Source organism: Labrus bergylta, unplaced genomic scaffold (genome assembly GCF_963930695.1).
Source record: "Labrus bergylta unplaced genomic scaffold, fLabBer1.1 SCAFFOLD_37, whole genome shotgun sequence".
In the NCBI taxonomy this organism is placed as follows: domain Eukaryota; kingdom Metazoa; phylum Chordata; class Actinopteri; order Labriformes; family Labridae; genus Labrus; species Labrus bergylta.
The window spans coordinates 423,007-448,230 of record NW_027077280.1 but is presented as its reverse complement, the minus strand read 5'-3'; the positions used below and the strand labels follow the sequence as shown (position 1 = coordinate 448,230).

Genomic DNA, 25,224 nt, shown 5'->3' with positions numbered 1-25,224 from the left:
AGATGTATGGCGATGACTACTTAAGAGACACCAGAGAGCCGCTACAACAGTGGCGGAACATTTTGAAGAAAAGTTAAAGGTAGAGTGTGCTACATTTTACACATACATTTTGCAGAAATCCAGTATAATCCTCTCTGTAAATATCTCTCTGAGTCATGACTTCAAGTGAGATGTGCGAGTCCAGCTGACCGTAAGATTGTCTGAGCCGTGTTTACATCGCGTCTACACGGACGGGACAGCCGGGCGGCTCATCCATTTGTGTATAAAGTGAGTGAGGGACTAGAGGAAAGAAGAATAACATACTGTACTCACTGTTTATTTCACATAAGCGTTTATAGGTCATGGTTGTAGTGGCAATTTCTTCTTGTGTGTCATATAAAAAGTGTCACTTGTGTCATAGGAGCCAACCTGTTCGTTCCTGATGCGTGTCCACTTTAATATACTCACAGATCCGTTGTTTCACTTGATTTCTTATTTTATTCGTAATTCCACTTGTATCCAGAACAGATCCAAAATGAATATATCAAAACTCAAAACAAAAGGTCACGATCAAAAAACATTTGCTGCTTGGCTCCTAAACCTCCACCACAATCCACAAACAAAACGATCTACCTTTTTTCTCTCCACCTGTGCATCGCACCCAAATTAATTAACTCGGCTCCACCTTAACTCGGCTCCACCCATAACACAAAATACCTGCCAAAATATGCCCAAATAAATCCATTATTCACCATAAAGGTTTCCATGTCAAATCAAGTACTTCTCATAAATTAATACATATTTCTTACAACACACAAAATATACTCTATTAACACAACTTAAACCATACATCTGAAACTAAAGTTATCATGATTAAAATGGCCTCCACAATGGTCATGCAATGTGAAGCCACGTGCTAACTAAAGAGGGCTAGCCTGCTAACACAAGCTTGAGACAAGGACAGTTTTGTCTGCCGTTTGTGCTTTGTGCTTTATTGTTATGGTGCGTTCCAATTTGATAACTCCTTTGTGCATATATACGCAAGGGGAGAGGAGTTGGAGGTGTGTCGCTGTAGGAGAGCGGAGGATTCAGTGTGTGTCTCCAAACAGCAGTTTGTTTTGGTTTCATGCTAGTGCTCAAAGGCCTATACCGGATCAAAAAGTCACACATTCTTTCTTTAACTAATCGAGTCCCGCAACATCCAAAAATGTGTCCCAAAATAGCGTGGTGACAGCTCATCTCTGTGTTTTACAGTCTGGTTTATGTGGTGCTCCCTCTAGAGGAATCCTCCAGTAACACGCATTGTACAAAGGCAAGTATGTGAACATTTACGCTCATGAAGCAGCCCTTAGAAGTGTGTGAACATGCGACTCAGGAAGATTTCAGGGGGCATGCTGTCTCGAAAATATTAAGAAAATGTAAGGAGTGCGTGTGTGAAATAGGCTTAAGGAAGAGCGTATTACCACAAAAAAAGAGTCAGAAGATGAACAGTTCAAATGATGCACCTGACCGTACATATTTCACATACACGAACATTATCTTAAAAACACACAGGAGAAAAAATATGTTTTAAGATTGAATCATGTACTGTTTTTTTAATATCAGCTTCTGTCGAACATAGATGAGAAACAGGCTTCCATCTGCGATAAGAAAAGTTGAGCAATTTTGTGGGAAACGCTGGTGGAATTTCACTGAATGCTCATACTTCTCTGGAGTAATGATTCTGGCACATAATAACTTATTTACTTTAGCAGGAGTCTGATAAGAAAAGACAAGCCTGGATGTTACTCCTCCTTTAATGTCACTGCCCCCTTTCCATGCATCCTGCCAAACTTAACAACATCCACCCGTCAACTTATACGGCAACAAAGACCCCAGTGTGTCTCAGAGGGGATGAGAAACTCAGTTTAAACTATCAGTCACACCCTGCAAACACACACACACTCACACATGCACACCCACACAGACTTCAGGATTTTGGTAAGTGATGATGTCAGGGTCGGGGGTCACTATGGGAGGAGAGGTGGAGTCAGAGAGTGAGTGTGTTTTGGGGTGAGAGTGTGCTAGGATAATGGGAGGGTCAGGCTTGTGCTGTATAAATACCAGACTGTGATGGAAAGAGGAGTGAAGAGACACTTGAGGACACTCAGAGACGCACTTTAAGACACAGGAGAAGGAAAGAAAGAAGGGATCTGCAATGACCAACAACGGTAAGTGAACTCTCTATCTATCTATCTATCTATCTATCTATCTTTCATAAATCTTATGGGGGATTATGAGATATGTGAAATATGTGCTGACCTGTATTCACATGGGTGTAATGTGACTCACCCTAATTCTAGCAACAAATACTATCCACTAACCGGGACAGGAGTCAGGCTGGCCAAAAGGAGGCCACATTTATCAATCGTGTGTTAAATCATTTCTGTTTTTGCCGGGCCTGCAGCTGCTACAGTGTTGACTCAGTATATTAGATGAAGAGCAGGTAGTTTCACAGATTTAGAACGTGACATCTACTGCTTCTAAAAACATGTTAAAATGCCTCAGCACTTAAGAAACATTTCCTTAAACAGCACGTGTGCTAAAATCAACACTGGCCAATGCTTGCAGTATAGCAGAATGTTAGTTTTTTTTCCGAAGCTATAACTGACAGCTGCTTTCAATCAGAGTAAAACATTTTCAGATCCTGATTGAGATTCCAATGTGAATGTGGATGTGTGGCATAAATGAAGTGTGGAGCAAAATGTAACAAAGTCCGAAATGTGCAAATGATGATCGATGTGAGTCCATGTGGCAGATAGAGAGAGAGAGAGAGAGAGAGAGCAACAAAAATATAAAGACTATCAACTCTCAAAACAAATAAAAAAAACTACTTTGGAAACAAAACACTGTATCACAATAAGGTTTCAGTTCTGGGAGTCCTGTGACTCTGATTGGCAAAACCTGAAAGTGACTTCATTAATTTTGCAATTCCATACACAATACAGAACTTTATTGTCACCTCTGGGAAATTTGTCGTCACAGCCTTGCAAAGTTGTTACATATATGAACACCTAACACAGGAAGAAACGCATCAACAGTTTATCAGCTTCAAAGCAGCCAAAGGAACAGTCAGCGTTGCAGCTTGTCAAGAGCTCCAACAGCTGAGGGGACAGAGCTCTTTTTAAAACATACCCTATAGCTTTTCCAGGTCGGAGTCCTGTATCTCCAACCTGACGGCAGAAAATAGAGGAGAGGATTGAATGGGTGAGAGGGGCCCAATGTTTTGTAAGATTATAGAAATGTACTTGTCTTGGGCAATACCTAGGACTTCTGTCTTTTCTGCATTTAGTTGTAGGAAATGAACAGTAACCAGTCCTTGATAGCAATGTGGGGTTATGAAGCGTCATGTCAATGCAAATCAATGACACTTAGCGCATTGTGGCGATTAAAAAAGGACTACTTTGCATGAGATAACTTATACAATCCATGAATAATAATAGAGTAAAATTAATCAACTGAACTGAACTTATTTTCATCCTAATTCTGAACAATAATGACATGTGTTCAGTGGCGGTTCTAGACCACTTTTACTGAGGGGCCAGTTGTTTTGAGGGGAACATTAAACCCAGGTCAAAAATAGACAAAGATGATTGCTTTAAAAAATATGTAAATATTATGCCAAATAATAAATACCATGATTTAAATTTGTTTCAATAACAGAATTTAATACTAGATTGTGAGTCCGCTTGTTGAGTCAAATACTGTGTATGTGTTTTGAGCATAGACTGTAAATATTACTGGACGAACCCTGACCCGTCTGTGACATAGGCAGAAAATGAGTCCAATCGACGGCCGCATCCATATTGGATTTGCAGTCTCAACCTAACTTCGGATCAACCTAGCGACAGCAGTAAGGCGGGACCGGCGGGACTTAACTCCGCCCATTCAGCTCGACGTTAGCAGTCCACTTGACAGCATAGCTAACGGCTAGGCTGCTATCGTCAACTATTCCTGCTCGTCCTGAGAAAACTCTACAAACAGTAAGTTAACATTTAACTTTTCTACAACACAGTTAAAACTAATTATATTCAACACAAATATTTAATTAAAGTCTTAAAACTACACTTTTTTAAATATACAATTATGTTTATGAGTTATTTGTTAGAGCAGTTAGACTTTGTCAGTGTTAGCAGAGAAATACATTAACAAAGTTTTATCCATAGACTGTAAATATGAGACATCCAGAAGAAATCAATATTACAAAGCATACAGTTCATGTTACTGTTCTGACAAAGAGGAATGTCTGAGTCTTATATTTACTGATGTCAACAGCGATGAGGTGAACATGACAATTGAAAAATAATTATTTAGTATTTATTATAAGACATTTGTTTTCTATTGAACCCAGTTGAAGTCATGGAGTCTGTGGACAGTGTCAGCTTCACACCAAAAACTTTAAGTATTAGAAAAAATAGTATTTAAGACTGGCATCTATTATGATGAGTTGCAGCTACCTTGTTCAATATTATTCCTGCAGATGTGGCTCATAACAAAAAAACACCCTGAGCTGTCACATGTAGTTAACTGTACGTTTTGTCTTGTCTGTGGCATTAATTGAACACCTTTGTATTTCTCCTATAGACACAGTGTGGATTATTGGTGACTTGTCCGTCGAGGTGCCCAGAGAGCTGCAGACAGAGGAAGAAACCTGAGCTTCAACAACATCTGCATTTGTTGGTTCTTCTGGGGTGGACTTCGGTTGCTTCTCTTCAACAGCTCGCTGTGAGGGAGGTCTCCCCCGGACAGCCTGAGTGATGTCACCCACAGACTGAGAGCTGGAGCTGAGACGGGTTTTAAGCCTTTTGACAAACCGTTACACCGCGCCCACCTGTCAAGCTGGTCAGCTACACGCCTTATTGTGAATAACTCTTATCCTTCATCAAACATTCACCCCCCCGTACAGTGTGTGTCCATCGAGACATGAGCTAATCACACCTATTTGTTTGTTTTGTACCAAGCTGTAAACATGTTCATCTCTGCTGTAAAAACAGACTTTTTTTAATGTTGTTTTTCAGATTAAATAAATATTTCTATATAAATGCACTCCTTTATGTCTACTTATGAGTATACATTTCAGATTAATGCTCAACTCAATAGCTTAGGGAAGGAAGTCTACTTTTACACAACTTCTTATTCTTTTGATAAATACTAATGTAGTTCATTTCTGAAAGTGGGATGGAACAGAGTCATTGCAAAAATTTGCCCTTAAACACAGCCTATTCTTAAATCAAGATACATGGAGAGTAAATAAGATCAATAACTTGTGAATAAAAACACAGTTAAAAATGATTTAGAAATGTAGTCTTCCCTGATCAATATCACATAATATCAACTTCTCCCATCTAAACTGGACAAAGGGTTTTAAAATGGGAAGAAAATAGTTTGATTGCGAGTTGTTTGGAGGAGATCTAGTTTTATTTGAACAGCATGAATACAGTCTTCCAAGGTGCAAACCCTCCTCCTTCTTCTGAAGCTTGTGGAGCTCGTTGATGTACTGCTGTCTTATCTGCTGGCCATCTTCTCTCAGCAGAACTTCAACTGTTGAAAAGTCATTCAGAAGAAGCTCGAGCATGTGACATGGATCCAGGAGAACATGGACTTTTAGTGAGAGGTCTTCAGGATGGCAAAGAAAGAGAGAAAAAATCAGTTATTCATTAAATCATTTTTTTTGTTCTCATCTATTTTTCTGTATTCATCTGTGTGTAAGAGCACATTTATGAATTCAACAGTGTACTACCCAGACAACAAAGGTACAGTATTCAGGTAATCAACATCTATTCAAAGTTAAGAAGATAAACATTATTGTAATCATGCTGTTTTCAGCTCTCTCACTCACACAATGATATTCCACATCAAATTGTCTCAGATTTTGTGAGGAAAAATTCAGCAATTTATTGTGGATAGTACTTCATCTTAACATGAAACAAATATAATCTGAATTATTTAAATCATTAACAGGTCCCAACTCTCTGTGCTTTAGTACAGAACATACAGTAACTCATTTATTATTAACATGAGCTCAGTACATGGCTGTACTCTTCAAACTATTTCTTATACTTTATATCTATGTGCTTTAAATCTTATTTTCATTCCATATGTTATTTATATTTTATATTTCTACAGCTATATTCTGTGTATGAGTTCAGTGAAAATTAATATGGTTATTAATATATTTCTTAATGGTTACAGATGCTCTTACAAAGTGAAGTTTTTTTTATTTGTTAACAGTTTGCTCAAATCTTAAGACACTACATCAACCATGTAACTTTAATGTCATCCTCTATAACCTACACAGCACATTAGGTTCAGTTGAGTTTATGTTACTGACGGATAATTACTACACAAAGTTTGTTTTTTAATGTCCACATTTACGTGGAGTATAACATTCATCATAACGTCAGATAACCACCGAGCTGAACCTTTAGCTTCTAACATCACACAAACTCATTTTCAACAACAACATCTTAACAACAAACATTTCTAAACCATTGACCGTAAATAATGTTAATAATGAGCTACACAGTTAGCCGACTGGTTTACAAGCTAACGCTAAACAAGCTAGGTCCGTAAATATAAACACGAGTAAGCAGTAAATATAACACTACTATATCACTTACCGAAAAAAACTGAAGTATCAACTTCTTGGATGGTCTGTTAACCGCACAGCAAGCCATGTATGTTGTCAGATATGTGTTAAACAAACTCTCCAAACGATGTAAAAAAGAGGAGAAATCAGATGGATCAAGCTGTTAGCCTCCTGACCTGCTGACCTCCTGACCTGCTGACCTGACAGACAGATGCAGCGCGCAGAGCTGTCAATCAAATCTGACACAACCAAATATGGGCATAGTCGTTTTCCTTTATAGAATAAAATCCGATGAGTTATAAAAAAATTCACCCCCCCCCCCCACAGTGTGAGGAGAAGGGGCCGTCAACTTCTCAGATATATCTCGTTTTTTGAACCAGGCTGTAAACATGTTGATTCCTGTGGTAAAAACGGGCTTTTTTGGCTGTGGGCTTATGGCACTTCCGGCGCTTCTGCAGCCAGCCTCAAGCGGAACCTCGAGGAACTGCAGTTTTTTGTACTTCCGCATAGGCTTCATTTTTCAAGACCGGAGGTTGCCCCTTGGTTTTGAGGAGGGCTCTTCCTTTTGGAGAGGTGGCCACAGGGGAGGGCCCTGCATTGAACCGCCAATGCATGTGTTGGCTCTGTAATTAGTAGAAAGGCTTACTTTTTATGGTAGGCCTATTGCAAATTATCTTAACCGCAATTTTCTGGAGGTTACATCAACTTTACAATTATTCAAGAGAAGGCCACTCTAGATCACAAGTTATGTATTCTGAACGAAATGGATGATAAAAGTCGGCCATATTTCCAGAATAAGATTGTGTCTGTTGGTCTCATGAGTGCGAAAAATGAATAACTGCCACTAGCTGGATTTAGGTGGATAGCAGGTTACTAATATGAGATAAATGAGTAAAAATGGTGACATGGTTACCAATGCAGACAGCAACAGTGCCTGTTGTGTTTAGTGTGCATGCCCCATGTATAGAGGCTATAGTCCTCCGAGCGGATGGCCCAGGTTTGAGTCCAACCAGTTGCTCCTTTTCCCGCATGTCATTCCCGACTCTCTCTCGCTCCGATTTCTGACTCTATATGCTGTGCTAGCACTACATCCATTTTTCTTCCGCTTATCCGAGGTCAGGTCACGGTGGGAGCAGGCGCAGTAAGTCAGCCCATACTTCCCACTCCCCAGCAATGCTTTCCAGCTCCTCCTGGGGGATTCCGAGAAATTCCCAGGCTAGACGGGATATATAATCCCTCCAGCGTGTTCTGGGTCTCCTCCCAGTTGCTCTACATAAAGGCATACAAAGCCATAAAATAAACCTTTAATAAAAAAAATACCTGCCTTTTATCAAGAACAATCAAAAATGCCAATATCACTCCAATTTAAGCATCACTTTACTCACTGCCTGTTGATTTCAGAATTACATTTTAAGATTATTTAAGGCACAACACGGGCTGGCCCCTTTCTGTATGTCTAAGCTTTTAACCCCTTATGAACCAGGACGCAGTCTGAGATCCTCTGGCAGAGCCAAACTGGCTGTTCCAAGGTCCAGGCTGAAAACTAAAGCGAGGCGGTGATTTCGCTGTCAGAGCCCCCAGACTTTGGAAAAGTCCTGCCAGAGGAGATAAAACTTTTACCCTTTAATTGTCTGCTGTGAAACACTCTGTTAGCTGTATGAAAAAGTGCTCTACAAATAAAGTATTATTATTAAACCTCTGAAGCATTACTAAGTTTGCAACAAAAGTCCAACTCCATGATCTTATAAATGTTTTCTTGTAAAAAATATTGCACAATAATTAATGTCCTGAATAAAAAAGAATAAACAAAGACAATAATCTTTACTGCCCCACTTCCCATGTTCGCTACAATATATAACCTGTATACATATTATGTATAAACTTGCTCTTTGTATGTATGATGTATTAATCGTGTAAATTCCCCCTGAGCATGAGAAAAACAGAAGAGAGTGTCCTGGCTCTTGATCATTTTTAACCACACAGAGTTGTAGTGTTCAACTGTAGGTTATCTAGTTCAGATTATGACTTTTGCCCACCTGATGACCGCAATTAAGTAATTACCCCTTAGCCAATAGCCCTCGTTGCAGCGTCTGTGGGTTTGAATCTGACCTTTGCCCTTTGCTGCATGTCATCCCTCACTCTCTCATCCCAACAGTTCCTGTCTCTAGTCAACTGTCCGATCCAATAAGGGAAAAAAAATACAACTTTGAACTGTGACCACATGCCAAACTGAACTCTGACTGAAAACTCTCCCATCACTAAAGAAAAAAAAAAAAGATTGTCACAGAGTGATGATGATTAAAATGTGTCTCTGTCGGTCCCATTAGGTTTGATCATCGATGTTGATGTGAGAAGTCATGAGAACAACTTGTTTCACCGCACCAGGGAGATCGATCGGGAGCGCCTGATTGTCCGCAGGGGTCAACCTTTCTCCATCACACTGCAGTGCTCTGACTCTCTGCCCCCAAAACACCATCTGGAGCTGGTCCTGCACCTCGGTGAGTCCGGCCCGATGGGGGGTGATTCTGCCGGGAAATGTAGTGTTACTGGTATTATTAATGAAAAGCAGTTTCAGTTTGTGTGAGTTTTTCTACAGCAAATTTGCCAATCCCATCTATGCCAACTTTAAAGAAAAGCCTAATTATGAATTTTAAGACACAAGAACCTGGAGTGAATAAGTCTGCATCATTTGGATTTAGGTGAAGACTTACTTTCTCCCAAATAAATGTGTTCATAAACTTATAATACTAGTAATGTTAAATTCATCCTAGCAGCAGAATAACAGGGTTTGCAAGTGTGTGTATTTTCAGCCAAGCTCCGTTAGCTTCGATAGCTTAGCTCCCAGACACTTTCATCTCGCTGAATCTGAAAATGTATTTAACCCATCGAGCTTCAACAAACAGCAAAGTTGTATTGTGACCTCACCTGCAAGTAAAACATGATTAATAAAAAATAACATATCGGATGATTACAGTTAGCTTCAATAACAGCTGCTTTGGTTCTGTCCATATTCAAGTGGTTTCAGACCAAGGCAGGGCGAGGGCGAGAAGGAGACAAGACCAAGACCACAAATATCAACCAATGGAAAATCCTTGTCTTGTGGGTGTGTGACTCACTTAGACTGTAACACCGGGAAAGTTGCAGCCGTAACCGAGGGATAAAAATCAAACTACAAATGAATTGAAGTTATTGGTTCTTTTAGAAAGGGGCGTTTTCCTTCTGATCACAGTAATGACATGGACAAATAGCCAATCAGTGGTGGTCTTGAGTGGTCTTTATTTAAAATTCGGAGTCTGCCCAGTCTGAGACCAATTTCTATACAGAACTGCTAATTACCACAAATTTGAACTTGATCCAATGATAAGAAGGCCTTGCGATAAATGCCTTAGATGTAGTTTCTCTAAAAGACATATTGATGAATATAAACTATTTGGCAGCCATTTTCCTCTGTTGTCACGCCGAGGGAAGTGTTATACGAGCAGGGTAAGTCTGTATGTGTGTGGGTGGGAGGAGCGAGAGAGGAGAGAGAGAGAACGAGGCGAGTGTGTGTGTTCGGCGGGTGTGTGGTGAGAGGCATGTTGTGATAGCGGAGACCGGAGCAGAATGTGTAGCAAAGTGTATGTACAGTTCAACCTCTGCGAGCATAATAAACGGCCCGGAAGCCCAAAATAACAAGCCGAACTCTCCGTTGTCTGTTTACATCTTGCTGCACCCCAGTGAAGTGACGGGGGTTAGCCCCAAAGTTGAGAACTACGACTTCGGCCCTGGAGCAGATAAATAAGTCCCCCCTGTGCGCCCTGACCACGGTTGGAACGTGGAGCAGGAAGGTTAACAGAAGCTAAAATAGTGAACTACTGTACTCCAGGGGCCAGATTTACTAAAGGTTTGCATGTCTTAAAACGTGTGCAAACTTGATACCACCAGCAAAAAAAGTGCTATCTGATCTACTAACGGCGAGCAGTGAGGATTGCGTCTTTCATATGAGCAAAACAACACGCATTGTCCATTTAGTATGTTTGACTTAATGCAAATTCAATATGGGACGTTTCTGCCCTAACATGCAAAATACTGGGAGGAGAAAATGCAAACAAGTTAAGTTAGTACACGCATTGTGATTTACCAAGCCTGGCAAATTGCGGTGATTGTGACGGTGTCTGTATTTAACACCTTTGAAAGGAATGTGCTAACCCAGGATTTCCTTTTTCTCGGGCTGCTCATCTCTCCCCCAGCTCGCCCCCTCTGGTGTGCTCCTCTCCTTAGTGCGCAACAATGGCGAGTGTATTGCGCAATGTATAACACTTCATTCTTAAGATTAAGGGAAGAAAAGAGAGGCCCTGTTTAATGCCGATGTTTTCTTATAACCAAAATTTTCTTTGTAATATTCAGATTTATCTCCCAAAAAGCAAAAGTATTGTGCGTTTATTTGCCTCTCTCACTAATACCTATTTTGCGCTTGCAGTCATCCTGCTTTCTGTCCAAACTCTTCATGATGTAAACCAGTAGAACACACAAAAGCCTAACTTAAATAGTACCGCCTCCACAAGGTTTGCACCTTGTGTCATTCACGCAAATTTTCTTAGTAGATCACCCGCAATACGCCCACCAACCAAACGTGCAAACTTTTGGAGTGAACACGCAACTTAGTACTCTTTAATTGGGAGCTTAGTAAATCTGGCCCCAAGTTGTTAGTCCTACAAACATACATGTTATAACTTCCTTTGATTGAACATACTCCTTTCTTTTTGTATACTGTAACAGTATTATCAGCATTCAGCCTCTTCCTTGCAAGCAGTGATGATATCCAGTAAGTGGCTGGACGATGCTAACATTAGTGTCTTTGATCAAAGCTAACGGGTAAACAGATGTGTTAGCTTCAAACTGACCGATTTCCACAGTTCATTGTTTTTTCAGTTGCTGAGGAAGCAGATACAGATTTTCAGATACCCTAAATTAAGTCCAATTGAATAAAGCAGTAACATATGACAGATTAACAACATTTGAGGTCCTGCTCGGAACATGACATGTGAATGTGGGTATTAGTTTACTTTAGAAGAACCACTATCTGGGAGTCCAGGTTTCTCCCAGTGGGGCAGCCTAAGAAAAATACTGGGAGAAACATATCTGCCCCTTTTTGCCCTTTTTCCTTACAACATGATGCGACTCAGACAGACTCAAAGCAGATTATTTGATGGTGTTGCTGAAATTGATTTTCTAAATTTCATTTCTCTGTTATCTCAGGTAAGAGGGATGAGGTGGTGATAAAGGTCCAAAAAGGACGCGGGGCTGGAGACAAGTGGTGGTTTAACCATCAGGGAGCACAGGATGAGATGCTGCTGACCCTGCACAGTCCAGCAGACGCTATCATTGGCGAGCATCACCTGACTGTGTTGGTGATGTCACCAGACGGACGCATATTAGAGAAGATTGAGAAAATTAAGTTCCACCTGCTCTTCAACCCGTGGTGCAAAGGTAAGCAACGTGCATATACATTTTTTTTTAATTTTCATCACATCACACATCATGCAAAACTGACATTTTCAGTTCAGGCACAGTCAAAAGAAAAAGTTTCTTTTGACTGTGTAGTCACCCAATTAAAACATGAACATCTCCCTGATTTACAATAGTTTTATTTGCATTAAGTTGGATAGGAAAAATATTGGAGATGCTTTTGAAAAATGAAGCGAGGTTAGAACACAGAAGGATTTCAACAATGATGCAGAGCTGGCTAAACACTGAAGCTTCAGTGTCCGCCACATGGCAGATGTATGCACAGCGACTCTAGAGGGGGGGGTGTTACCTCTCTTCAATGTTTTGTATTTGGACCGCAGTACCCAATCTAAACACTAGGTATCAGAGTTACACATTGCTCCTTTAATGCTTGTATTCCTTTAAGGCAAAGATAGAAGATTGATCATGTAAGACTTGTGCCTTTTGTATGTTAATGGGGTTTGTGTGTGTGTGTGTGTGTGTGTGTGTGTGTGTGTGTGTGTGTGTGTACTAGATGATGTGGTGTACCTCCCGGATGAGAGTCAGCTCCAGGAGTATGTCATGAATGAAGATGGAGTCATCTACATGGGGACCTGGGATTACATCAACAGTATTCCCTGGAATTATGGACAGGTAGTTATCTCTCTATCACACACATACACACATACACACTGACCCACATATTGTGTCTGTGGGTCGAGTGTGACTGTCAGGTCAGTAGTTGGCCTGTGTGAATTGTCACAGCAGTGTGACAGCAGAGACTCTGAGCTACAGCTGAATCAGGAAATCTTGTTTGTTGGACAGAGGAAACTTCTGGACGGGGGTGTCAGAATGTAACCAAACCACACAAACAAGGGCCTGTCCCTTCGCTGCTCACTGAGAGGACAGAGAGGAAGACAGACAGGAAAACAGACAGACAGAAGATAGATAGACAGGATATGGTGAAACAGACCAACAAACAGGAAACATGTGATTAAAAAACAGTTTGAAACAAAGTCAAGAAGCATCAACATTTCTTTTTTTTCCTTTTCTGTTTTTTTCCCTCTCCTTCCTGTTTCTCTGACTCTGTTGCTCTCTCTCTCTCTCTCTCTCTCTCTCTCTCTCTCTCTCTCTCTCTCTCTCTCTCAGTTTGAGGACTTTGTGATGGATATCTGTTTTGAAGTCTTGGACAAATCCAAGGAGGCCGAGAAAAACACAAAGATGGACACTGAGCGGAGATCCGACCCCGTTTATGTCAGCAGGATGATCACAGCAATGGTGACGATCTCTTCTACTCGCTGCTGAAACACACTGACAGTTTTTCAGTAGAAGGACAAAGCATGCATATTTAATTGTAGCAACTACTACTACTGTGTACTACTCCCACAAACATATGAAAGCTTTACATTCAATGTGGTATACATCCAGACTCAGTAGCTCTGAGACTGGATGCTCTCAAGGTCTTTGATAAGAAAAATAAAATTAGGATGATCCAGATCTGAGCAGAGGGCTGGATTTCAGGACCAAAATAAAGACTTTTGATTACTTAAAAAACAGTAACAGTTTTACTAACAAGACAACATTTATTATTATGCACTTGAAGTGCTGAAAAGTGGACTTGTGGAGCGATGGGTGCCCTGTGCACAGCTGTGCTACTCATCCGGGGTGCAGCTATAGAGCAGGAACAACACAACATTCAAGATCAGAGTTATGCAGCGCTCTTGGACTATTCTTTACTCTGATCTAGAAGTGAACAAAACAATTCAGGATTGTGTCCCCACAAAATAGTCAAATACATGTCAATACCAATCATCAAATATTGCTATCAAAGCAACGGTTACAAACTCTCATTCTGTTTGTATTTTGGCAGCCGCACTGAACTAATTGGATGTAGTCAGATTTAGAGCACTGGTTTGGTAATGTTGGAAAGTTTGTACCTGGATCAGGTTGTTCTTGTCCATTTTTATTCTCAAAAACAAGAAAATAGTCAAATGGATAGTACCAAATCAGATCTGCAAATCCATTTAATTGTGATCCAGACTGAAATGTTTTAACATCTTGACTCTGCCATCTTGTCAATGAAACCAGCCCTGTTAGAAGTGTGATGAATAATCTGTAAGCAGCCTGCGAGTTTTAAGAAATTTGAACAGAAACTGAAACTTCATCACTAGATAATCCATGCCATATCGTAAATGTCTAAATCCTTGCCTCACTGTTTGATTGACTGGGAAATCCTTCATATGAGTCCATACACATGTTATCAGTTATCAGTACACATTACTCACAATGAAATCTTGCTTCATGCAGTGTTTAACAAACTTCTTCTTCACATATTGTCTCCACCTGTCCAGGTGAACTCTAATGACGACAAGGGTGTGTTGGCTGGTCGCTGGCAGGAGCCGTACACCGAGGGAATAGCACCTTATCGATGGAATGGCAGTGTGCCAATCCTCAGAGAGTGGAGCAAAACCAGGGCAAGCCCCGTGAATTATGGACAGTGCTGGGTGTTTGCTAGCGTCGCCTGCACAGGTGAGGCTCACACAGATTTTTAAATGTTGCTATGGTTTAATTCTCAAACCATTTTTTCTTTTTTCAAAAGTTCTGAGCACGGAAGATACATGTCTGAAAATCGCTACATGTGCCAATAAACAGTAAAGTTTACCCCAAATACGCCTAAACATTTAATTCCTGTGTCAAAAATAATGTTTTGGAGTCATATATTTTTGACACCAGAAATAACCATTTGTTGGCACACACTGATGACCATCACTTAGATTTCCATAATGTGAAGAAAAACACTCTCTTTGTGCATTTATTTAAGGGGCTGCTTTCTTTGCAAAGCGCAGATGCTTACTATTGAGTTAGTGATAACAGGAATAATTTACCAAACAATGCAAAGAACAAAAAAAACTTGGACATGCAGTCATCTAACTGTTTGGACACCCTATAAAGACTCTTCTACAATTCACTTAGTAGATGCCGTTAAACCAAAGCGATGTTCATCAGAAAGTAAGTACAACACTAATCCATTCATACACCGCCACCAAAGCAATGAGGGGTTAAGTGTCTTGCCCAGGGACACATTGGACATGTTGCTCAGCTGGGGATCGAATCCTCGACCTTCTGATTAAAAGGCAACAACTCTACCAACTAAGTCACAGCCGCCCTGCAACTCTACTGCCACTCAGTGTCAATGCATATCAGTGCATCTGAGGCAAATTTGGAAATAAGCATGTTTTGTTGACACAATGAAATAATTGAAGAAAATGATCTAGGTAGGTATAATAATGTCATAAACAACAAATGTTAAAATTGCAGAAATTGCAGTTTTGCCTAATTATATGCCTTTATGTGCTTAAACAATGACAAATGCTATTTAAGTTCTGTGCATTACAAGTGAGAAGGGGCTAAGGTTAAGGCATGGCAGCTGTGTGGATTTTGCACGTTCTCTCTAGCATCCTCTCACAATCCAAAGACTTACTTGTTCAGTTAACTTCTCACCATTTGACTCTATACTGGTGTAACTGGTGCGTGAGTGTGATTGATTGATTGTTCCAATGTTAGTTCTGTGATTGGCTGGCGAACTGTTGCATCCTGCCTCTTACCCAATGGCCGCTGTCTGTACGGTAAATGTGTATCTGTAGCGCAGAAGCAAGCTAACTTTGCTTAGAATTGGTTTGATACTTAAATATGGAGCTTAATTAAGTAATGAAAACAGTATGAAGGAATTTTAAGATTGTCTGCTGTGTTATCTCCACAGTGCTGCGCTGTTTAGGAATCCCAACACGCCTCATCACAAACTTCGATTCAGCTCATGACACGGATCAAAATCTTTCTGTGGACTTCCTGCTCAATGAAAGTCTGGAGAGGTTTGACAGCAGAGAGAAGGCGGACAGTAGCTGGTGGGAACACACGCATGCTATTTTTTTTAATTTTTATTTACTCAAAGATTAGCCTAATTAATTTAATGTGACTGAATCTCTGCGTGTTTCTTGTGATTTTAGGAACTTTCACTGCTGGGTTGAGTCCTGGATGAGGAGAGATGATCTCACGGAAGGGAACGATGGCTGGCAGGTTTTGGACCCCACCCCTCAAGAAAGGAGTGATGGTATATTTCTAATTTTTTATTTACATAATCGCTGTTATTTACCTCTCTCTCTTTTCCACTTATCTGTCTCTCACTGTTCAAGGAACACTTCTCAGCTTTATCGCCTTAAGGAAAACTAGAAAATGTACTTTCCATCTGTCTATTGATGTCTTTAATCGCCATCAATTTCTCATGCTTTCTTTAATGTCACATAATGACTTGAAGCTGTTCCTGCTTTGGTACCAGTGGCGGTTCTGGACCAGTTTTACTGAAGAGGCCAGGCTGGGGCAAGTTGTTTTGTCAGAGGGGCATATTCAATCCAAGACAAATATACAGAGATGATCGAGCTTTTTTATTATTATACCAAATAATAGTGCTCAGCATTACCTACCACGTCAAATACTCCTGCTATATCTATGGAAAAAGTCAAACCAACATATAAGGCACAGGGGGGACCAAAGGGGGGAACAAGCCCAGTGTTACAGGGGCACTGCCTATAACAGCCCATGTTTGGTACCATTATTAAAAACGTAGAAATGTCTTTGCATTTACCTGGTCAACTACCTAAGGATGCAGGAAACGCTTATAAGAGTCCATGAAGTTGTGATCTTTTTGCTCTTCAGGTGTGTTTTGCTGCGGCCCGTGTCCAGTGGCCGCCATCAAGGAGGGAAATCTCAGAGTAAAGTATGACGCTCCGTTTATATTTGCCGAGGTGAACGCTGACATCGTCCACTGGATCATCAAACGAGATGGACAAAGGCAGAAGGTAATGCAATTTCTTTGTATTTATTACAAAGATGCGTTCGTTCATTTTTGTTTGACTCTCAAAGCAATGATGATTGTCCTTATCGTCACAGATCAGAGTGGATAAGGGGAGTGTGGGGAAGAACATCAGCACCAAAAGTGTATTCGGTGACTTCAGAGATGATGTCACTCTGCACTACAAATATCCTGAAGGTCAGTTTGAAAGTAGCTGCAGTCTTCTGTGATGCGTTAGTTGTCTTCCACTCGTTAACTAAGTTTTATATCTGCTTTAGGGTTTGTTGTCATGTACGAACATTGTCTTCACAGGCTCCCAAAAGGAGAGGGAGGTATACGAGAAGGCAGGACGCCGAGTCACAGAGCCGACCAATGAGAGGGTAGAACCAGTACAGCTGCAGCTGTCAATCAAGCATGCTAAGCCTGTGTTTGGGACCGACTTTGATGTGATTCTTGAGGTGAGTGGGGCTCAGGCAGCACGATAAATGATCAAATGAGGAGTGGATTCAGTCCTCTTTCTCCAGTCAGAAACATGACACATGCTCAGTTACTCCTTGCAACCAACAGGAAGACAAAATACCTGTTAAAAAAATCTGCTTAGAAACTTTATACCAGGCATAATGTGCTGGATTCCTGCCAGTCTGTCTTAAACCTTTGCATGAATTAATCAAACTTAAGCTTAACACTTATTTTGTTGAATTTCAGGAACATGTTCAACTTGTGTCAATGTGTCCAGGTTGCACATATCAGCATTCCCTGATAGGAAGGGGACAGTTGAGGGGCCCTATAGTGTAGTGGTTATTGCACGAGACCCATGTAGGGAGGCTATATCCTCGAAGCGGGCGGCCCGGGTTCAGATCTGCCCAGTGGCTCCTTTCCTGCATGTCATTCCCCACTTTCTCTCTATCCCTTTTTTCTGACTCTATTCCCTGTCCTATCTCTAAATAAAGGCATAAAAAGCCCAAATAAACCTTTATAAATGTTAGGGGACAGTTGAGATTAATACATTTTTACACTTTCTCCAACATTAATTTTTGGAATAAATTAATATAAAATATCTAGTTATTCTATTGTCATGGCGAACACAACCCTGGGATTATAACTTGTTCAGGGCTCCCAGGCGTCTGCTGCCTGTGGTATAACTGCCAAAGCTAAGACAAGGGAGACAGACCTTACCTGTTGCAGCGTCAAATGCGTTGTTGCCTGGACCAGCTCACTCTGCTCGGTTCTAACGCGTTCTCTTCTGTGTCGGACGAGAATGTTCATTTTAAAAACAAACAGCACGCAACAATCGCTCAACAGAAAACTTGGTTACAAAGAAAACGGGGAAGCAATAATCACTCTCTCATCAAAACTCAAAGTCGAAACATTTTACTTCTTGCACACTTGCCCGCCGCAGCTAATCAAGACGATGGCTCCCCAGCCACTGGCTGCACGACCAGCCAGGAAGGCCCGCCCCCAGAGCTTTACAGCCATGCAATACAACCTATCAGGGATGTTGTTGAAAGAATATCCTATCCTGTTAACCCTGAAATGTAAAAGGATTAAAGATCTCATGTCCAAGCAACAACTTTTTGTAGGCCTGTAATCAATGCTTTAAAAAAAAAGTTTAAGAAACTATTTCAATTTCAATAGATGGACAAATTATGTGATGATATTGCTGTTCAAATAAATCATTTCATTATGTAAATGTAGACCCACTTTTACTAAAACAGTGTTCCAGCTGTTCCCAGTGAAATGTTGTGGTGCTGTTATGTGAGTGTAGACTGTGTTTCATCTTGTACATTTTGATGGAAAAAAATATCAGCATGATCACTTACACTGGCCCATCTATTAATCCAGTCATCAATCCATTTTGTCTGCAGGTGAAGAACGAAGGAGTCAGGGAAGCTCACGCTCAACTCACCATGCTGGCCATGGCTGTAACTTACAATTCGCTTCCCCAGGGGGAGTGCCAAAAAAAAAAAAGCGGTGTGACAGTGCCTCCTCAACAAGGTTAGCAGCTCAGATAAACCTACAAAGATAAAATAATTTCATGCTAAAATGCACATGTGCGTTACCTGCACATTTTATTTTGCTCTTATTAATACTGTTGGGTTATTTGTGCACCACTCCCCTGTCTGACGATGTGTTTTTGTTTTCAGTCCACAGAGAAGTGCTGCGTCTGCACTACGAAGACTACGGCAGGTGTGTGTCAGAGCATCATCTGATCAGAGTGAAGGCGCTCCTAGATGTTCCGGGGGAGAACGAGCCCATCATGGCTGTGGCCAACATCCCACTGATCATGCCTGAACTCCTCGTACAGGTGAGTTAGTGCACACTGAGCACAGCTGGCTCAACTGGAGGGTCCTGAGGCTTTACCAGTGGAGAACCCTGGACCCTCATTGAATTCAGACTCTGAGAACCAGGTAAATGTAGCTCCTCTGGTGTATCTCCTGGCCCTTGAAGTCCCTGCATGCTCTATGTCTAGTAGTTTCCACACAACAAAATGATCCTGGCTGTGGATTCATTATTTGTGGTGTCTCTGCAGGTACCCGGGAGGGCTTTTGTTTGGGAACCAGTGACAGTCTTCATGTCCTTCATCAATCCTCTCCCAGTCCCTCTGAGAGGCGGTGTGTTCACTTTGGAGGGGGCTGGCCTGCTGTCTAACACAGAGATCCTTGTTAAGTAAGTACTGCTCAAATACACAAGTACAAATCTCCTTTCACCACCACATATCACACACACACACACACACACACACACACACACACACACACATAATTACAGCTGTGTTACAGTTACAGCTGGGCCAGGACAGAGATGAGGAGATTTCTGTGGCCGTCAGACTTCTCTAGCACTGTTACCATGGAGACACTGGGTGTTAAGGGGAGAAATTAGGTTCAAAAACGTAGATATGGGTTCCCATCCTTGACTGTACGAAAAGGACCAACATGACATGTCAATTATTTTGATCATTTCTCAAAACATGGTGCTCTTTATTTTATTTAATGTTTTTGCTTTATTTTTTATTTTTAGTGATTTTATCTTTACTATTACAGGGATTTTTTTTATTTTTATTTGCTCATATTGTCTTTTTTTGTGCTATAATATTGTCCATTTAAATGCAATATTTTTTTTTTTAATTGGTCCTTAATTGTTTTTTCCCCTCTTATATGAATAGGTATATAAACAGCAGGTAGATATTATTTTTGTTTTTAGGGGATTTAGATGATTTATTAAATCCGTGGTTCTCAACTGGTGGGTCGGGACACAAAAGTGGGTCGCAGGGTTGTTGCGAATGCATGCCTGGAAAAGTCAAACAGTCTTTGAAGCAATGTTTGAAACGTGTTTGTTTTGTTCCGTCTCTTTTATCCGTCTCTTTTTGTACCAAACGCCACAATTTTTTCGTGAAAACAAATCTTATGGGTTGAAAAATATCATAAATGTAGGTCGTGATTTCTCATTAAGGAGTTGGTGGTGGGTCGTGAGCATAGACTGTAAATATTAATGGAGGAAGTCTGAGTGACCTCAACCATAATAATAATAATACATGTCAGCACAAAGTTACTTCCAACAGAAACAATAACAGATCAACATTTACTATCTATTTACTATTTATCAGATATTCTGTCTCATATGAATCCAGCTACGTGTAGCCTTGACTCCATACCAATTTTTCAAATCTCAAATAATTTCTCAAAGATGTTATGGACACAGTTGGGCCCAGTATCTTATCCATTATTAACAGCTCACTTTTAACTGGCCATTTTCCATCTGCTTTTAAACATGCTGTGGTCCAACCTCTTTTAAAGAAACCAAATCTTAACCCCACTGTTCTTAATAATTTTAGGCCTATTTCTAAACTCCCGTTTTTATCCAAAGTTTTAGAGAAAGTTGTTTCAATGCAGATTTTAGCTTTTATGAATGACAATGACCTCTTTGAGAAGTTTCAGTCTGGTTTTAGAGCACTCCATAGTACAGAAACAGCCCTCCTCAGAGTAACAAATGACCTACCTTTAGCTACTGACAGAGGAGAGAGTGCAATTTTAATTCTTTTAGATTTAAGTGCGACATTCAATACTGTAGATCATGCCATTTTAATTGAACGTCTCAAGTCCTGGGTTGGTGTCAAGGGCACTCCACTTGCTGGTTTTATTCCTGTCTTTTAGACAGAACCTTTGCGGCCACCATAGGTAACCACTCATCCTCCACCGCTTGTTTTACCTGTGGTGTACCGCAAGGTTCGATTTTAAGCCCACTCTTATTTTCTATTTATATGCTCCCACTCGGTAAAATGATCCAGCGCCATAACCTTTCTTTTCATTGTTATGCGGACAACACACAGATATATCTTCCGCTGAGACCTGGTGTCCAAGTAAGCCTAGCTGCTGTTTATAACTGTCTCGAGGATATAAAATGTTAGATGGCTCAAAGTTTTTTACAATTAAATGAGTCAAAGTCAGAAATCATACTCTTTAATTATCCACACCAAAACATCAGCCAGATTGAAAGTTCCCTCGGTCTTCTCTCTGCTAACATCACACCCATTGCAAGAATAGTAATTTCTTGCAATGGGTAATTTTTGAGTCAGACCTCACCTTCGAACAACACATCAAGAAAGTCGTCCAGTCCTGTTTCATCCACATCAGATCCATTTAAAAAATTAAATAAATTCTCTCACCTGCTGACCTGGAAAAACTAATTCACTCATTAATCTTTTCTCGTCTGGACTATTGCAACTCCCTTCTCTCTGGTATAACTCATAGTTCACTTTCCCGCCTCCAACTGGTCCAGAATGCAGCAGCTAGGCTTCTTACTGGTTTTAAAAGACGACATCACATCACTTCTGTCCTTGCTTCCCTCCACTGGCTACCTGTCACTTTTAGAATTGATTTTAAGATCTTACTGATCACTTTTAAACCTCGTCTTGGCCTTGCCCCGAGTTACATTTGTGAAATTTTAACCCCCTACCAATCTTCCCGTGACCTCAGATCCTCAGGCAGTGCCCTTCTGGTTGTTCCAAAGTCGAGGCTCAAATCTAAAGGAGACCGAGCCTTTGCGATCAGTGCCCCTCGACTTTGGAACAACCTTTCCTGAGGAGATAAGGCGGGCAGAGTCAGTCTCATCTTTTAAATCACTTCTTAAAACTCACTTTTATAGACTTGCTTTTATGTGATTTCTCCTTTAAATATCTATCCCTTCCTTTTATTAATTGTATTGCTTTTAACCCTTTTTATCTTTCTCTTTTTTAACTGTTTTAGCTTTTAAATGTATCCCTTCCTGTATTCATTTTACTGCTCTTAGTATTTTTTTAAATTCCTACTCCTTTTATCGTTTAACTCTTCAGTTCTCTGTTGCTTTATTCATTTAACCAATGTCCTGTTTATCCCTTTTTTTATCGTCATTCTGTGTTTACAGCCTGTGATGTGATGTCATCCCACTCTCCCTCTATTTTAATTTCGTTTTCTCCTGATTGATTTGAAACTAATTTTCCTTCACTGTACTGAACTGCCTCTCCATACCTGCCTGTTGAATCTGTCTTATTCCTGTTATTTGCATTTTCACAATTTTGCCCTCTCTGTTGATCTCTGTTCTATTGTTGTTTTGCTGTATTTGCTTTGTCTGTCACAGCACTTTGTAAACATTTGTTTTTAAAGGTGCTACATAAATAAAGATATTATTATTATTATTATTACTAGTGTTAAATACTTGTGTTAAGGACAGGATCTAACCCAGGGGTCATTTACTCCATTTACAGACACTTTCGGGGCCAGACTCTAAAATATGCTTGCATAGCCTGACAGTTGTCAAGCCCGATGTGAAGAGTTAGTGTCACCTATGCGAGTATTTCAGCCTTCATGTTAACTGTTTAATCACCCAGATCATTTATATTCTGGAGGCTGGATGGGAAGCTTTGGTGGGCTCGATGTGGCCCACAGGCCGCCATGTTGATGATCAATGATTTAACATAAGCCATCCTCTCTCTCTTTGCTTTCCTTTTTCAGTGGAGACATCGCTCCAGGAAAGAAGGTGTCGGTGAAGCTCTCTTTCTCCCCTGTGAGGACCGGAGTGAGGAAGCTCCTGGTGGACTTTGACTCTGACAGACTGAAGGACGTGAGGGGAGCCGCCACTGTGGTCGTTCGCAAGAAATACACCCCTGTGTTTACCAGATATCAGTAATGACCTCTGAACTCTCTCAAAGCGACGCGTCTCTATTTGGTGACGTTTCGTGGCATTCCCTGAATGTGAGAGGAGGAGCTGCTCTGCCTTGCTGTGGGGGCTCGACGGTCAAATGATACAACGTTAGATCAATTTAATGCAAACTAGTTGTGTTCCTAGATGAACGGTCTCATAATAATCACAAAGACAGACTGGAATTCATCTTAATGCCACTGTGTCCTATTAAAAAAACAAACAGCCTATATATGCCTATGTATGTTCTATGTTCCTGCTTCTACATTTCAGTTATGTGAACTAGAAATATATTTTATCATTGCTTTCTTTTCATCAACCTCCTCCGTATCCCCTTATGCTTTCTGTTGTTTACATCGCCTTTATTTTCAAACCTTTATTTCCATCTCTGAGAGATCTAAAAGTAATCATGTCTCTGACTGAAGGTCTTTAGATGTGTTAAAAATCTTTGTGCCGTGTGCTTTTTTTGTGGATATTTGCTGAAGAATATCTGATAGGACGTTTCTTTGATTTTTGTATTTTTTTGCACTGTTTCCAATTACATTTGAGTGATAATACAATTATGAAACTCCCACTTTATTACATTATTGAATCTTTAATATATATACTTTTGCATCATTATATAGCCAGGCCTTTAAAAAAGACTGTTTGCTTCCAATAAAAAATATTTTTCACAAGCATTGATTTGGTCTGTGTATGTGTATGTTTTTAATTCTGATTTTAGGATTTTAAGAGGATCAGAGTTGGTCGTCGCTCAGGCGGGAGGCCGGGGGTTCGATCCCCAGCTCCGGCAGCTACATGCCCCATGTGTCTTTGGGCAAGACACTTAACCGCAAGTTCCCGCTGCTTGGTTGGCGGTGTATGAATGGGATTAGTTACTTCTGAAGGTCACTTTACATAGAAACCTCTGCCATCAGTGTGTGAATGGAATTCAAAGTGCTTTGAGTAGTCTGAAGACTAGAAAAGCACACGGGAACTTGAGTCAATTCACCATTTACATTATTTTCCATTCTAAGTGGCAGTAAAAGACGGGGTACATGGACATAAAACATTTTATAAAGAAAATATATCACATTGTACACGCGACCTCACAGGCTCTCCTAAATGCCTTAAAAATACTTTTGTTATTTAACTGTTAGATACAGAATGCATCTGTTAACTTTAATTTGTTAATAATGTGATCAGACGAGTATGACATACACTTAAACAAGTCGGCATAGTCTACACCAAGGTGTTGGGGTTGTATCAAGTCAACTTTGCTGATATTCTTTAATAATTATACTTAATTATTAATAATATAAATAAAATATCATTAAACTATGTTTAATCTCGTTTTGGGGCACCAACCTGTAATTAGGTAAATATAACCAAAATATCACTCAAATCAGTCTCAAATTAGTTATTTAATTACTAATATTATTAATAATGAATAACTATATTTAATAAATTGAAGGCGTGAAATCCGTACACAAAGCCTTCGCACCCAGCTTATATCACAATGCAAATACACCAGTAACCACAAACAACTGCTCTCTTAAATTATAACAGAATTTATTTAAACAAAGCAACATCAACCCAAAATCAATGAACAATTAAACAAATAACTATTATAAACTAATCTAAGCAACAAACATTATCAAGCAAAGGCTTGTGGATGAGGTGTAAATGTGTGTGTGTGCAGATGAGTATGTATGTAGATGTGTGTGAGAGAGAGAGAGAGAGAGAGAGAACAAGATGGTGGAGAGAGACAATGCACCATGTGGCTTCGTCACATGGTGACAAAAATGGTGGACAACAAAGGAAGCCGTGTGGCTACCTTTTGAAATAGTTTGAGCTCTCTGAGCTGAGTTCAGTAACTGTTACTTAAACACCAGAAAGCCAGTGGCCGGACTTTGATTCAACGGCGGGTACACTGGTCTTTCTGATTGTGAAAGCCGTTGACTGAAGGTAAACTAGCATAGCATTAAACACATAGACGAACACAGCAGTTCATTACAATAAAACAAATGCAGTTGCTTACAACAGATAATATACAGAATGTGACGTGTCGTCAACAATGATGCATAATTATCAGTGGTTATAAAAGAAACATAACTATTTCTGAAACTATTTCTGCCCAGACCAAAGCTCT

The 25,224-nt window shown here is 40.3% G+C and overlaps 1 protein-coding gene and 1 long non-coding RNA gene across 2 annotated transcripts; one reads left to right on the top strand and one right to left on the bottom strand.

Moving 5' to 3' along the window:
• The first annotated feature begins 1,994 nt into the window (after window positions 1-1,994).
• On the top strand, window positions 1,995-23,773 carry tgm2l (transglutaminase 2, like). Its single transcript, XM_020653075.3, has 15 exons — window positions 1,995-2,189; window positions 8,935-9,105; window positions 11,846-12,076; window positions 12,609-12,727; window positions 13,223-13,351; window positions 14,425-14,602; window positions 15,834-15,975; window positions 16,078-16,181; window positions 16,784-16,926; window positions 17,018-17,117; window positions 17,232-17,377; window positions 18,785-18,914; window positions 19,064-19,224; window positions 19,450-19,586; window positions 22,907-23,773. The coding sequence occupies exons 1-15, from the start codon at window positions 2,177-2,179 to the stop codon at window positions 23,079-23,081; spliced, it is 2,079 nt and encodes a 692-aa protein (XP_020508731.1). The 5' UTR covers window positions 1,995-2,176; the 3' UTR covers window positions 23,082-23,773.
• LOC136178458 (uncharacterized) lies at window positions 4,991-8,919 on the bottom strand. The gene is made up of 2 exons (XR_010665883.1): window positions 6,639-8,919; window positions 4,991-5,634 (listed from the first exon to the last, which is right to left on the bottom strand). It is a non-coding gene; the product is annotated as an uncharacterized lncRNA (long non-coding RNA).
• Window positions 23,774-25,224: the final 1,451 nt, after the last annotated feature.

What these genes read in the sequence shown, in the direction of transcription:
- tgm2l (XM_020653075.3), top strand. An exon ending in GAGAAGGCGGACAGTAGCTG is followed by an intron (nt 15,976 to 16,077) that starts GTGGGAACACAC and finishes TTGTGATTTTAG; the next exon opens with GAACTTTCACTGCTGGGTTG. An exon ending in GCACTACAAATATCCTGAAG is followed by an intron (nt 17,118 to 17,231) that starts GTCAGTTTGAAA and finishes TTGTCTTCACAG; the next exon opens with GCTCCCAAAAGGAGAGGGAG.